The sequence below is a fragment of the Diaporthe amygdali genome (genome assembly GCF_026229845.1).
Source record: "Diaporthe amygdali strain CAA958 chromosome Unknown NODE_15_length_991109_cov_64_707514, whole genome shotgun sequence".
NCBI classification, from domain to species: Eukaryota; Fungi; Ascomycota; class Sordariomycetes; order Diaporthales; family Diaporthaceae; genus Diaporthe; species Diaporthe amygdali.
The window spans coordinates 113,809-129,545 of NW_026517035.1; the positions used below are offsets into that span (position 1 = coordinate 113,809).

Below are 15,737 nucleotides of genomic sequence, written 5' to 3' on the forward strand. Positions count from 1 at the left end.
GGTGATAGATGGCAACACTCATGTAAGAGAAGAATCTCCCGGCAGGCAACGAGGAGGGCCGAGAAATGGGATAGATCGAGTGTCAGTGTCAATGTCGGGAAGAGGTAGGGCGCATGGAAAGCTGCTTGACTCGTCCGGTCCCTTGTGAATATAAACCTTTCCGACAAATAGCTCCCAGGATCTCTGTGTCTGTGTCTGTGTCTGTCTTTGTACCTTTCTCTCTGCGTTTAGTTCTGGGGCTGGTGGTCTTTGATCCCAAGCAGAACCGCGCGGCGGAGCGCGGCCTGCTGCTGCTCATCAGTCAGTCAGGGAACCTGGCCGGTCCGCGAACAGGGTGTTGGCTGTGGTGGAGATGGTTGATGGAGGTGGTGTGTGGGGGTCTCGCACGGTAAGTGTCTCGTGCATGTGGATGGGGAGTGTACATGATTTGTTTCCTTGTCCAGATCTCGAGCAACTTGGGCAGCTGACGACCCGCCCTGGGCGAGGCGTACTGCCATGTACCCGCTACGAAGTATACATAATCATTTACCCGTCATAGACATCTAATGCTGTCCCTCAGTGACCTCGCTGCCGTCCACACGAGAAGACAGTGCCGGGATGGGTCGGCGTGACCACGGAATCTCGAGACATTGCAAGACAGAACAAAACCGGTGGCGGTGACAATACTCAGATCAGGCACATGGGTACCTACAGTACATCCAAAGGGGCCAGGCTGCTGTCGGTTGGTTGGCTTACACGACGCCAATACGAGCCCTGGAGTGCCCTGTAGGACCTCCAAGTTGATTCTCCGCAGGCCCCAAGGCTGTTTGGCAACCAGTCTGGGCCACAGTCCTGAAGTTGAGATGCCCAGCTTGTTCCTACTGCATGGTAGGAGTGGTGTCAGTGTCAAGTCCGTGAGCCGTACGCCTCGTCATGGCCCAGGGTCATTGCCTGCTATAATACGTGTGTGTACGATCTACGGTCTTCTTCGGTAACCTCACCAAGGCGTCGCTCAAGAAGACCATGGGTCGATCAATGATGCTGCTAGTGGGGAGTGGAGAGCGGACGGCGGGCCTTGATGATAGATATGCGCCAGCATCTCTTGGCCAGCCAGGCCCTGTCCAGTCCCAGCCCAGGGTTCCCTGGTCACTCACATTTCCTCATCGGGACAGCTGCAGGTTGGTGAGGCAGGTTGGCGACCAAGGGGTTCTCGGCCGGGCAGGCAGAGGCAGATTGTGTGTACATTGTACAGTAATTTGCCTCCTCTTTCTCCTCTCAACCGCCGTTCCCCCAACCTCCAACGCATCATATGTAAATTGCTAATAACAAGGCCCTTGTGAGGCTTACGCTGGTGAATCCTATATGAGTAAGATGCATTTTTTGTCATCTGTCTAGTGATTACCAGGCGTTCTAGGGCTGCCGCTAGAGGCCTTCGATTCCGGTGCCAGCGAGGAGCCTTCGATTCCGATGCCAACAAGGCGGGAAGGGGGGAGAGACAGAGAGAGAGGGCGGTGTGTGTATGTTTGGTCTAGGTCTACGTGATCAGGTCTTGTTGAAGTCAATTAGTTCCGTGGAATTGACAGGCGGGAATTCCAATGTGTTGGGTCTGTGGCGGTCGTAGTTGGGGCTTGGTCTCAACTCGTTCCCGCGTGTCTTCGATCTGCAGACAGACATACATGCATGCATGCAGGCGCATATAGGCGCGGCACACAAGGACACAGAAAGCATGCAGAGAGATGCAGCTGCACTAGGCATGTTACTGTATCACCTCTGGATCTGGCAGTCCGCTGTTGTGCCAGTGTCCCTTGTCCCTCTAGAGCATCCAGAGCCCAGCCAGGCTCCTGTTTGACAACAGCTTGGAACACATGGCCACATAGCACCAACGCACACTCTCGTCCAACTGACTGATACATACACACGCTGACACGAACGGCAATCAATCGGTAGACTTCCGAAGTGGGCCTTACACTAGGTGCAATTCTCGGCTTGACACATGCCCCCATTTACCCCAACTCGAGGTTATCGTCCACCATCCACGGCTCATCGAATATGCCGCCAAGAAGAAGTTCATTCAGGATTCCCAGGCTGGCAAGGACGGGATTCACCAACAATCCGGGGTAAAAGGCGCCCTAAGTTTCTGGTCTCGTTTACGTTTTGTCACAGAGCTGCACGCACTCCGCGCCGGTAAAAATAATCGCTGGGCATGCTGGGCACCAAGCAGCAAACGTGGGGGTGAAGTTGTGGTGGTACATCGTCCAAAGGGAAAAAAAACAAGGGCGCCATGCAACATCCCGAATGGTAGACTCGATTCGGGAAAAAGCAAAGAGATAGGATACTCTCGGCTTGGAAACTATGACTCGGGACGATGTGACTTAGAGTTCATCCACTGCCTGCCCAGAGACAAGCCGTCGCGATATCAATAACAGCGATGCTAAGGCGCTCTTGACGATGCCTCCTCGGTGGGGGCTTGTTGATATCGTCGCGAGATCCGATCTGCAGAACCGCTGGCCCGCTGCACTCTTCATCCCGTGCAGCATTGAGGCGCGAGGACTGAAACTGCAGGCTGCATGTCTTTCGCTGCTCGTCCGTCTCATCAGTCCAACCAGCGCGAGGTTGGACGGCAGCAGAGAAGCCGCGTCTGTCGTCACGAAGGAGCTGCAGGCCGCGTACAGGTGTCGGTGACAAGACACACTCGGCCGAGGGGCGGAGAGCGGGAATAACGACTGCTGATCCTCTCTTTCTGGCCTCCAGAGTGTCCCCTCATTTTCTCTCCCATCCTGACCCTGTCGTTCGATAATCGACGTGGGATTAACCTCCCAAATAGCTATCAAACGCCGTTAGTTCCAAACATTGGACTGGACCTATTCTCAGGTTACCATCCAGAGGTGCTCGTCTCGACCGATTCCATCATGGTGACGAAAAGCCGGAGCCGAAGGACCTGCTGCCCCCGTTCACATGCATCACCGCCACAAGCACACGTTTCCCCCAGTCGTCAACAAACCCTCCCCCCCCCCCAAATTCCGGAAGAATTCGCCCCCTGAAACGCGTGCATGTTTGTATCTCAAGCCATTTACGACGACACCACCAGAGCCCGATTGACGAGACACAGAAGGATCATTAAACCTCGATTCTAGACTGCAAGATGGCCTGGCTGACAGGCCAACCATACCCAGATACAGCCAGTTTTTGTTCAGCTTGCCTCATAGTCTCGGGGTGATTACTGAAAGCGGACGGGCCAGAGGAAGAGGGAAAGAGGGACAGGCCAAGCCCCAAGGAGCCTGCGAGGTCAGAAGTTGCGATCATGGGGAAGTTGTATCCGAGGAGGGTGCGCCTGATTCTTATCTGACGGAATGGGGAATAGGGTGTACTATAGTAGGTGAATTGTGGCTGACCTCCACCACGACACGGGACGCCATGTCTCCGCGTCCACCTCGCGGCGTCCATCACAACAGACGTGATTGTGCGAAGATGGCGTTGCGTGAGTCCGAAGGCGTCGTCAATATTGTGATGATAATCTTTGGAATCGCGATGTTGGCCAACCTGCCGACGTGCCGACACGCCTTACGGCGATCCAGTTGCAGTCCGCATCGCTGCCCCCGCTGTCTCAGCTGCAGCCATCCGGGCTGCTTGCTTGCTGCTGCTGCTGCTGCTACTACTGCTGCTCCTCAGCCTTGCCACCTGGGCCCGGGCCTCTGACGGACTGTCTCTGGGCCACCAGTCAGACCTCACGCAGGCCCGCTTCTTCCTGACTGGACTGGCGCCTCTTTCCTGCTGCCGTGGCACCTGACTTGTCCTCGGGCGCTCCCTTGATGCAGCACAGCACGCGTCAGGTCGTCCAGCCTCAAGCTCGTCCCATGCAACCTCGGGAACTTTTTGCCCGATGCTGTAAGCGGCGCAGACTCGTCTCTTGTGTGTAACGGTGGGCCCACGATGCCCATGCCTTTAAACGTCGTCCGACCTCGCTTGGCCGCGTACTCGCTGTCGCCTGCATGTGTCTCCCACGACAGATCACCCGAAGCAGACGCAGATGCCAGTAACTAAGAGCCATCACCACCCACAGATTGACAGGAGCGGAGCCCAGCTCGATCATAGTGGAGTACCGAACCAGAGATCGCCGAGACAAGGGCCACCCCTGGGCCTGAGATACGATCGACTAACGGCGGCTGTGGGCGCTGGAACTGTCCATTCCAGAACTGCGAGGCCCAGCCCAGCCCAGGACAGCAGGGCGCGGATACAGTATGGCATACACGCTGACACGATACACACAGGACAAACACGAACGACGTCAGCGGGAGAATGTCGGAGTTTTGGGGACATTTTGTCGCGGCTTGCGCGCCTACGATGGATATTATCAAGTCTAATTGAGTGCGGGCAACGCATGAACTCCGCCAACGCTTGTTCCTTGTTTGCGCGAGACATCCGTGACAGTGCCATTCCTGGCAAAAGCTCTATTTTATCACGATCCTTTCGTCAGGGAGCGGCGCGGTCCTGCTCCTGTCAGAACGCCCCCGTCTTCTTCGGACGGACGAGGGCCAGGAGGGCTGCTTGCCTTTGCATGGGTGGGCGGAGACTAATCGGCGATCACCTCTGCTTCATGCAACTCCCGTGCCTCTTGTCGCCTTCCCAGGGTTACATTCCAGCAATGGGACGAGGAGAGGTGCCATATCGTGCGGCGTGGGCCCCGAATGGGAATGCCGAGCCCACCACCCCCCAGAGTCGATGAGACGTCGTGCCTCCGTCTGAACCACGGGCTCGAGTGCGCCTCGCCTTTTGATCTTATCCACTCGCCTTGCCAGGAGTTAATCCCGACAATGTCCAACATCCAGCATCGTTGTCGATATCAGAACTTGCCAGCCGGGGACGGAAACCGATGAGTCGTGCCCTGAATCCCGGCATTGGGCTCGAAACCCAATTTGCTTTTTCTCCTGGCACCGACGCATCACCGTTGGGGTTGATGACATCCAGACGTCCTCCCCCAGAGGTCTGGGTTCCCCAGAGTGCAGCACACCCCTTCCGGATCCTATATCAGAACGGACTGGGTATATCAGAGGCCTCGTTGGGGTATCTCGCCCACGCAGCCCACGCAGCCCACGCCGTGTGCTTCCTTCCGGCTGAGCTCAGCAAGGATCGTCATCAGTCAGTCAGTTAGTCAGTCAGTCGCCATGCTCAGCAGTCGCAACAGCAGCTGGACTCTGGAACGCTCGGGATCGTCTTGTCAGCCTCCACGCAAGTCCCACATGCAAGCTGATGCACCTCCAAGACGGAGTGCACACCCAAACAGCCAAACACCCACCAACCTCCCAGGCCATTCCCTTCTGAGTCCCCTCTCAGCCAGGCTTTTGCATCAGTGTCTCTCGCTGTCCTACCTGACTCGCCCGTTCGACTTATTGTCTGGCACACCATGGCCGCTCTAGACCCCCACCCCCATGATATCGTACCCAGCTTGCACGGTGATACACGGTGCCCTGCTGCCGCCCCCTTGTCTGTCGCCGTCGGTGATCTTCCGTCCCCTCGCCCACTCACACCCGCCCGTGCTTCCCCCAGAAACGCATTGACCACCTTCAAATTCAACTGCACTCTTGGACCTTCACTGTCCGTCGACTCTCCGGTGCTGCTGCCCATGCATCCACCATCAACAACCAACACCACCACTACAACCACCACCACCATCACCACCGACCGCCACCCCTTTTTACCCCTTTTGCCATCATCACCTTCACCACCTGCGCATCTCAACGAACGCTCTGAGCCAGTCTTAGCCTCACGGTCCATGATGATATGCCGTCGAAACCCGGCATCGCCACTATCTGCCCCTGTCTCTGTGCCGACCACCAGCGCAGGTCACCAGCCTGTTTCCAGACGCGCCGGCTGCTCTCTAACCAGACCTCGAGGGGCGTGGTAGCCAGGCATGTTACGACTGCTACCCTCCCAACCTAGGGTTCCGGCAGTAACAAACGATCTCCACAATTTGGGGGAGGACAGACAGTAAACGTGCAAAACGTCCCCCAGCCAGACGTATCGATTCCTCGTAATGAACATGTTGCTTCGCCTCCCTCATCGCATGCATGCAGGAGTTCGCAGCGTTCGCGGCACCGGCGCCTTCCTGCACGCCTGATTCGCCCCTTGCTACGCTGCGCTGCGCCGCGCCGCCTTCACAGACCTCATCAATTTCCATTTGGGGCTTTGCCCCATAAATCGACAGGGTTCGTAGGCGGGCCGCGTCGTGAGTAAAGCAACTTTGGAGTCCCTCGTTGGATCAAGCCCCAGCTCTGTAAATGCGCCTTACCGAGGGCTCCATACTGTGGCGACTCGGCCGCGGAGGAGAAGTGGAGGATCTTTGAGGGTGCAGATGTGCAGGTGGTCCCTTGATGCATCCATCGGATGGACAAATCGCATGGTTTCTAATGTACACCTCCTGCTGCCACCCACCCTCCGCCCTTCCTCAAAACCCGCCTCTTTTCCCATCTCGAGACAACCTGATATCCGTACACGGGCCACACCATCTAGGCGACCCTATCGTGCATGGGCTAAAAAGGAGGGTAGTTAGGGTAGGGGAGGCATGCGAGACATGCGTCCTGATCTGCCAGACTTGCAGTCGTCCAGTTAGCAAGTCCGGGCCTCCGGCTCCTTGCCTTGTTTCTTGTTTCCGTCTGTCTCGCCTCCCACCTTTCCTCTCTATCTCTCTCTTCCTGTCTGTGCCGTCCCTTATACAGCCTAGAAACCTGACGTCTGCGAATCGGCCTCCTGCCGCCCTCCCCACCTCCGTCTGTCTAGGTATGCATAGCTTCGAGTGCTACCGCTACAATTTACAGGCCGGGGCTTGGACCTAATGCTCTAGTTCCACCCCTCCTATCTCTCGTAAGGGTGGTACAACCGTTTCGTGGTATACGTCAACGTGCATTCCGCGTAGCCTCATGACCCCATTACTTAGTCATTCCCTCCCGCACTTTGTGCTCCAAGAGCCTATCCGCATTAGAATAGTCTATGCTTGCGCCCCCCCCCCCCCAACTCCCCTAGAGCGGAAAGGAGACTACCCTTTTCTAGTTCCTTTCCAAGAGCTCTAGAGCCTCCGGAGCGGATGAGGAGTGGCTTGATTCGGGTCCGACGTGATGAAGGGGGCTTGTCAGCGCTTGTACAGTGGTGTCCGATAAATCCAAATACTTAGTCGACCAAGTTCCGTTATCTGTAAGCCTCTCCCAGCCAGGAGCACGTTTTCCCATTTCCCCCCCAGATTCCTTGGCCAGGATCGCCGGCCTGCTCTTGTCTCTCTTTGGAGATGATTGACAAGCGCTGTCTCGGGGAATTTTTAGAAAAGGACGCGATGCGCTCGGCCACAGCACGTCCCGGGTGGCTGAGAGCCTGTTTTGACGACAACGACCTTGGCTATGGCGCGCGTTCCGCAGGCGATAATATCTGGTGATAAGCTTTTTTATTCCCGCGGTACTTTGATCGCGAAGGGGGGGCTACTGTTTCTGCTAATTGCGAATAATGGGTTAGCGCCCGGTGAGTATGAACAAGACAGTAGTGTATAGGTGGTATATCTTCTTCGAGTTTATCATCGACTATCCACACCCGCCAACCTTGATGATGCCCAGATCTTCATCCGCGCCCGCAAATCCAAGTCTCATGACCTTTCCCGTGCATGCGCTTCACCGTGTGCCCCGCTGTTCCCTGGGCGGCCTCCGAAGTCGCGACTGTGCCCTTCTTTCGATTCATGCTGTTTGTTTGCCCCAAGAAGGAGGGACGGGACGACGGCTCACTTAGGCACGAGCGGGAAAACCCACAGCGGAACACTTGACTCGGATTCAACGGGTGACTTGTATATCAGAGACAGGAGATCAAGATTGCGATCGTGTAGCACGACATTGACGCATATTGCTTCTTCCGCGAGAACAAAGATGGGAGATCGCCACCGCCGGAGGGGGTAGAGTAACGGCGCATGCTGCTTGCTGCCATGCCTGTGCGGCCACCCAACGACCGGTCTAGATACATGGCCAAACATATTCTTAGAAACCGGCATTTGACTCCCCTTACCCAGTTACACTTACACCGGTTATCTGATTGGGCTTCCTTGGGGGTTTACAAAGTGTTTGCATCGGGCTCCTCGGGCGCTAAAGTCTGCGCAGAGACTGGGGCTGGTCGCCGAGGGCTCTCTCTTTCATGCTCTTTCTCTTTATTCATTCATGTTCCTCTCATGTTACGTGTCGAGTAGGTACATACACGTACCTTCAGCTTTCCCTGCACACCCTCAACTCCCGTCGATACCTCGCGGCTCCACACCACCTCCACATCCAGACGGCCACGGGATCGTCCCCGTGGCCCTTCGTTACTCTCAAGTAGACGTCATTCGTCCGCTGAAATCGCAGCCTTTGAGACCTTCGAGGATGCGAGTGAGTCACCAAGTCGGGTGGGACTCCATCCGCCTGAGTAGGAGTGCGCGCGCACATGTGCGTGTGTGTGTGTGGGTATGTTTGTGAAATACGGCGTTCCGCCCAGCCTCCTTTTACTCAAGTCAACTGCCTGGGCTCAATCCACCCTCTCCCGCTTTTGTTGCGTATTTGTCAAAAGGTCAAGCATATACGGGGATCTGCTCAGTCATTGGGCACCTCGCGGTGTGAAATCCGGTTTTATCACCTCTGGCCTCCCCTAGTTGGTTGCCTAGTTTGGCCCAGGGGTTGCAGTGGGAACCAGCTTTCAGCCTTGCGTGACCATAGGCGAATGCTTTTCTCGGCGTCCGTGCATACTCGGTGTAAATACACTTGCGGTGCCGTTTCTTTTAACCCTCTTGGACTGGTTTCTGAGTGGTGTGATCCGAGTTCATCCAAATATGTTCCATATGTGAATATGTGATGAACATAGTGGTCAACATCCAATCGTCGGAGCTTCCGTATCTCGAAATAATTATGCGGCCTTGAAACGTCCCGTCTGCTATGTCTCGGCAAGAGGAAATTTTGTCTCCTGCAGAATTGAGACAATAGGGCTATACGGGTCGGGTCACCACTTGGCTGCAGTGCGCAAGCGGCCCCAGGGCTATCCCTTGGGCGCTTCACTTCGCCAACGCCAGCGAATCCTCTCATGATCCGAACTACCGCGACTCAGATCGCAATCTAACCACGGCCGACCGGGGATATCCTCGACGGTTTAAACAGCTGTTCGTCGGCCTGGCAGCTGCACGTAACGAGCCGTGAACGCAAGCGTTGTCGCGCCGCGTTCCGCAGACGGAAGCAATGGCCAGGTTATCCCGCCCACGATGCTCCCATCACCAGGTCAGCCAGTCAATGCCGCCAGCACACACGGGACTAGTCCCTCTCGGCCCTTTATACCCAAGCACACCAGGAGGCTACGTTAGCCATGGGCCCGCTGAACCTAATCCAGCTGGTTGTGGGACCTACATATCCCACTATCACATCACGTCTTGGAAGTGCTCGGTCTATGTGGCCCGACTGGCATTTCTGTTGCACTGATCATGGACTTCTAGCCGCGCGCCGCCGTTCATAGACCGGACTTCCCGGTCACGCTCTCATCACTGTTTCATCATAGACTCTTTTGTCGAGGCGCCGGTGACCAGCTGTCGCGAGACCAGCCCGCCTCACCCGAGTATTCACCTGTTCTCGCTTCCGAACAATCAAGAACAAGTGTTGAACTCTAAAAAGAGCATGAAAACAATCCCCGTCCATGTCTGCGGTTCGGACGGGAGACGCACAGTCTGCCGCCCTGCGAGCCGCTAGCCTCTGAGACGGGCGTAGCTTGTTTTCTTACCCTGCACTATCTATTTCCTTCTCCTGTCCGGAACGGCCACTAGTCTGCGTTGGGAGCGTGGCGTGGTCATGTGTGTGGGCGTTGGCGTTTTGGAGTCTGACTGATCGGAGCGCCAACATTTTGTGAGCCGGGATCGACACTGTCAGAAAGGCATGTCGCGTGGGTGGCCTGCGTAATTGTTTGCCCAGTCACTCATCTCAAAGTGGGTACAGTAACCTGGGTCTATGGTACCGTATTTTCAAACCAAGATACAACCATCCATTTTGAAGACACAAAAAGCCATTCAGCCACCAAGCCCCATGCCCACGTCCGCCCGGGCTGTCGGATGGGTTCCTATTCGTCACCAGCATGAATAAGCTCCGCGAGAAAGACACCCACCATCTTGAGTCGATCATCTTGACCGGCTGCGCTTGTGGTTCAGCTGTAGGACGACGAATTTCAAGCATCATCGTGGATGGCTGTTCACTCGGTCCCGAGATGTCCCAGGTGTTTTCGTCCCAGAGACGTTTTAGAAACCAATGTCTCGTCCATCTCGTGCTACCATCATTCGAAAACATACGCAATCTTGGAGGGCATCTTTACCACCCAAGGCCACGTCATGAGAGCGGCTGCGTTTCATGTTTAGTCGAGGCGGTTCATGTGGCTTAAGGGCTTGATATTTGCCACCCTTGCTTGGGTCTTGGTGAATTGTGTGAAGGGCCTTGGTCGGGGTTTGAGGTCTCCCTCGAAGTGCAGCCTCTATCCCACCTTTGCGCCCTTTCATGTTCAGAAGTCGTCCATTTCACTCCACTTTCCTCAGTATAGCTAAGAAACGAGTGGAGACCTCTGCATGCGAGGAAACTCTTTGCGCGTGTGGATTGACAGAGACAGGTGACAAGCCAAAAGAGGATACAAGCAGAAGCTTCCTTCATTATACGAGCCTCGGACTTTTTGCATCGCATTTCAAAACCACTGCATGAGAACGTGAGCGAATCAAAATAGATGTATCGCGGGTCAGCCCGCACAGATTGTGACATATCTTCAAACTTCTGACATGAGTAATATCCGCCCACGCCAAGTCCGGGAAGGCGGCCGCCCGATGATTTGTATAGAACACAAAAACGTTCACCTGGCAACGACGACATAGTCAAGAACTGAGCGGCGAGTACAATTTGAACGACTTGAGTAGAGGGCATATAGGCAGCGCCACGACTATGATTTGGACCAACCTGCATATCCAGATAGAACAAATCCAGAGGCTCGGGGAGACCTTATGGTCAATTGAATTGTACAAATTGAGACATGTACACAAGATACATGTGCTCATACTTTGAGTCAGTCCATGTAGAAAAAAGCTTGCAAACCTTGCTTTTGACGTTTGTCGAAGAGGTTCAACGACATCACGAATTTTTGATCAGCAACAAGGCCTAATCATCGCTCCATTGCTGTGAAAATATTGGGCGTCGGCTGCACCAACTCAGTACTTCATTTTTTCGGAGACACGCAAGTCATCAAAATCGTTCAATTTGGATAATTCTCGTCTCCAGTATCATAACTTAACTATCTTGTGAACAAAAGAAAACGTTGTGAATCATTCTGCCATAACTATTTGTCACAGCTGACAAATTCGCGATATTGCCTTCATCAGGCGCGGACACCTCATCATCTCCGGCTCTGCGAGCTACCCTTTAGTGAGGTTCTATAGATTCAGCTCACCGCGATTCTGTTCTGTCAATCCTCCGACCTTGCCTGCTGTAGCCTCCGGAAACACTTCGCAATGACCCCAAGTTGGAAGTTCAGCATTGGACCCTGGAACTGACACAGGCTGGGCGGAGACACCAACAGTGAGGGCAAAGTCATCGGTAATAGGGACATCTTGGGTGTCCTAAAATGAAAGCAATTAACACTTTTACGCTCCGGGTTTCGCGGTCGTCGTATTCCAGAGGCTTACCTTGACCACCCTCCACGACAGGTTCTCCTTCAGATACGCGACGACGGCCGCGATGTCACCAACATTCAGTCCTCTCTCCTCTAACTCCTCATTCAGCGGCACCGAGCCTGTAACCAGAATACCGCTCTCGGCCTGCGATACGCAGTTCGCACAGTTCTGCCTCGAACGGTTTGATAGCATGGTGACCGTCCCGACACGACTGTCCGACAGGAGCCAGTCGGCAGTCGAGGCGGGCAGCTCGCCCAGGAAGATGTGAATACCCCAGGTTCCTGTGAGGGCAAAGTTTTTCACACGCAAGAAGACTTGCCAGTGGTTGGTGTTGTGGTTGGCGCTGCTCCCATTGTGGTCTGCAGCGGACTCCTGATGGCGGCTGTTAATGGGACGGAGGCTGTCGCTCTGTTTGCCGCTTGCAGGAGCCCCATTAGTAGACTTGGCGTTTATAGTAGCCACGTTTGCAAGCTTCTGTGATGGAGGCGCAAGGGAAGGGGGAGCGTAGAGCTTGTAGACCTGCTGCGTGGCATATGCCTTCATCTGGTCTGACTTCTTAAGAAGATCCAAGGGCGTTTCCGGGTAGTAGTATCCGGCATCAAACGTGCTGATGAGCTCCTTGGTGTCATTGGCGACGTAATAGTCGGCCATGGAGTGCGCCGAGCTCTTGTGCCACGGCTCGAGGTTCGACGTGCCACCCTCCACCGATCCCGATCGTTTGACGAATCGATCTGTCAGAGATGGGAACTCGTCAATGGTGCAGTTGGGATTCATGGCCTGCCAGATGGCCGTGAGACGGTCGCAGTTGACATGATGGAGCCAGAAGATTGGGTCGAAGGAGCTGGCCTGCACATCTGACATGTTACCGTACTGCTTGTTCTGGTCCACAGAATCGTTGGTGCCAGTGTAGTCATGTATGGTATTGTGCATGCCCTCAACCGAACTGTAGGCCTTCACCGGCTGTTTGGGTCTCCAGGCCTGAGTAGTGAACTGGTCAAAGTTGGTGACGTGTGTGATGGCGTCGAACGTAGAAGACTTGAATGACTTCGCGACTTTGGCAAGCTGAGCATCCGCGATTTCCTGGTGGCTCTTTCCGTTGGCGTCAGGGCAACGCTTGGACTCTGCCCACACAGCAGTGGAAGCCCAGCCCATTTCCTTCTGAATGGTGTCGGTTGCCCACTTGGAAGTGAATTGGTACGAATACAGAGGGTTATGTGACAGATGAAGACTCTCCTTTGTTCCGGGCTTGGTCCCTGGAACCGTAAGCGTGATGTCTGGGGACATAGTCACCGCTGGAAGGTGAGGATCGGAGGCCCAATCCCAATAACTGCGTGGAAAAGTCAGAAATGACCAGAAAGAACCAAAATAAAGCGTGAACATGCATCGTATGGAAAAGACCTACGGTAATCGGACGTCAGAAAGTGCCGCCATGTACTCGTCACCAACGGAGCCAGGCGCCTTTGCAGCAATCTCCAAGGCGTAGGCAAATATGATTTGCTGTACAGGTCAGCTAAATTGCTTGCTATGAGAACGCTTCATGTACCTCATAGAGCATCAAGTATGGTCGGTGCCATGGGATGAAGAGAACGCTGCGATGAGTGCAGTATCCAACGTTCGTGGCTGCCTCTGCAGTTGGGTCTTTCTGCCAAGGGACATAGGGGACTCCGTGAACGCCTGCAGAAGTCTTTTCAGCGGCATGACCGGCTGTCAGAGTCTCCATTCGACATGAATTAATTTACCTGCGACTTGGAAGTAACTTGTGCCGTTAGCATTGTCTTGGTCATACTTCTCGTTGCCATTCTTCTGCCAAGCAGCAAGGGCCTGGACATAGAGAGCAAATGCAAACTCGTGCTGAGTGCGAAACAACTCGATCGGAAGGCGTTGGGCAGGCTTTCCCCCAGCGGTCCTAACACCGATGATGGGAGTTGGTGAGGATATGACGGGAGCCATAACTATTTGATGCCCGCTGTCTCTCAAGGAAAGACTTTATCTGTTGTAGGAGTAGAAACAGTGCAGCTTTCAACCCACAGAGAATTGTATCAAGCAAGAGATTTTATGGTTTCCAACTATACTGAGATCTCACATAATTTCTTTGATATTCAGCCGCGGCTGAGGTTTACATCATTCGCTGAACACAACAGGAATGCTCGTCTTACACTGTGGCTGATTTGCATGTCCGAGAGTCTCACCGTCTTTCTTTGTCTCAAGTAGATCTTACGATCATATGACTCAGGACCGAAGACGCTAATTTATTTCTAAGGTCCGGCGGTTATTGTCGAGATGTCAGATCTACATTGCAGGCAGGCCAAGGCAAGGGGACATCAACTTGTAGAGACCTAGGGACTTCACCACCTGGAGAAAATGGAGCTGAGCTGGCGACAGCCGAAAAGCTCTTTATCATCGAACACGCGGCAGAGATTGGGTGCAATGGCCTGAGACAAAGCCGGCGGTTGCTTTGCCAGGTCGACATCCCTTTGTCTGGCCCAACCTCCCGCCCCGACAGTGGCGCTCAACAGACATTCGTGGATAGCATCTACCCCTCCTGTGGCAATGCAGTGAATCATGTGTACTACATAAATCGTGTCACAGCCAAGGGAAGGCCCAGGGATATCCGCAGGGGGCAACGATAATGTCCTTGCTCTTACTGCCAATAAAGGGTCCTCGATCCTGCTGAAGGAAGCGCCCGATTTTCTGATCTCGGGGCACGACAGGTTTGGTTGCGCGAGAAGTGAGTGGCTTAACAGGACAAGAAGATAACTAGCAGAGTTTAGCATCCACAACTTGCTGGTTGAGGCATTGTCCAAGAAAAATGATCAAAATGTAATTTCAAGGGGTTAGACTTGGAGAAACATATCAAGGCCTTATGGACGGACAGTTCGAGCGATTGACCCCTTGATTTCACCATCAGGAAGTGAGTAGTGAGCGACAACCGGGAGCAAAGGCGCGATAAAATTAGTGGCACGTTGTGAACTAGGAAGATGCCCATGACTTAGCTGTGGCACTGAGTGGCGTGTTGCCAGCCTCCCACAGCATATACCAAGTTGGCAGAAATAGTGCTCATCGTTACTTTTATCTATCAGGCTTCTGGCTTTGTCTAATCTAAGCCCTGTGACGACAGAATTCATCTAATAACCGCTGATAAATCAATCATGCTGCACTCAGAAATTTACCCCTTGAACGGCAGGGCCCTCTTAGCTGTCTTTTGGCTGTCGCATGGAATGTCCGAGACCAAAGCAAAAGGGCTCACAACAAGGTCATGGTACCAGTATACCTGTTGTTGGGGCTCAGGTGTCAGGTTCGGGAGAGCATCTACGGTCTTGTTGGTCTTCAGGACCGTGTACTGAGTTTGGTAGCTATACATGCCACGGTTAGAAATAGGACAACATATCTGCGGACTGCGGCGTGGGTCCTTACTAAAGCTGAGAGCAGTTGCTTATAGGCGCCGGATAGGTCTGCTCCATGCGGCCCCATGATTCATATGTTGTGGCGGTCTCATTGTTGGATGCAACAAATGTCTTGTTTGGGAAGTGCTAGGTTTTTGAGTGTTAGCTTTATGACGATCCCTTTTATATCCAGGATGCAAAAACTTACTACAAGCTCTCTGCCATTGACAAGGAATGCATCCTTGCATTTCTGAATACCTGCGGCACCGACGCAGTGGATAGACTCAGTTGTCTGCATACCATCGGCAGGGAAGTAGTCAGTATAGCCAGTTGTGACACTGCCGTCCTCAGCTGCGTTGACGAGGCTACGCTTACAAGTCAGTAATTGCAAGGTCACCATTACGGTGCGAACATAGAAACACAAGAAAGGACTCACGCCTCAAGAAATGGCTTCACCTCCGCCGGAAGCCCAGGTTGTGGATCGTAGTCTGCAAAATTTATCGCGGCGGCCAGCTGTGCTGTGGCAAGAATGAGTGTTGTGGCGAGCATTATGAAGAATGCGGATGGACGGCGAAGTAGAAATTAGATCGACAAGTGGGATTTTAAAGACAGTATTGATCGAAGTCGTTGATAGTTGGATAAATCCGAATGATAGATAGAGCTGCAAATAATACTGCAATGCAGGCTTCTTCACATGT

General features: G+C 53.9%; 2 protein-coding genes across 2 annotated transcripts; both read right to left on the minus strand.

The window, feature by feature from the left end:
- Positions 1-11,416: 11,416 nt before the first annotated feature.
- Positions 11,417-13,606, minus strand: J7T55_009764 (tyrosinase precursor; the record flags this gene model as incomplete). The annotated part of the gene is made up of 5 exons (XM_053143713.1): positions 11,417-11,602; positions 11,669-12,983; positions 13,059-13,153; positions 13,200-13,330; positions 13,396-13,606. The coding sequence occupies 5 exons, from the start codon at positions 13,604-13,606 to the stop codon at positions 11,417-11,419; spliced, it is 1,938 nt and encodes a 645-aa protein (XP_052993283.1).
- A 1,216-nt stretch (positions 13,607-14,822) lies between these two features.
- Positions 14,823-15,588, minus strand: J7T55_009765 (uncharacterized protein; the record flags this gene model as incomplete). Its single annotated transcript, XM_053143714.1, has 4 exons — positions 14,823-15,009; positions 15,071-15,186; positions 15,248-15,404; positions 15,476-15,588. 4 exons carry the CDS (start codon positions 15,586-15,588, stop codon positions 14,823-14,825), a joined length of 573 nt encoding a protein of 190 aa, XP_052993284.1.
- Positions 15,589-15,737: the final 149 nt, after the last annotated feature.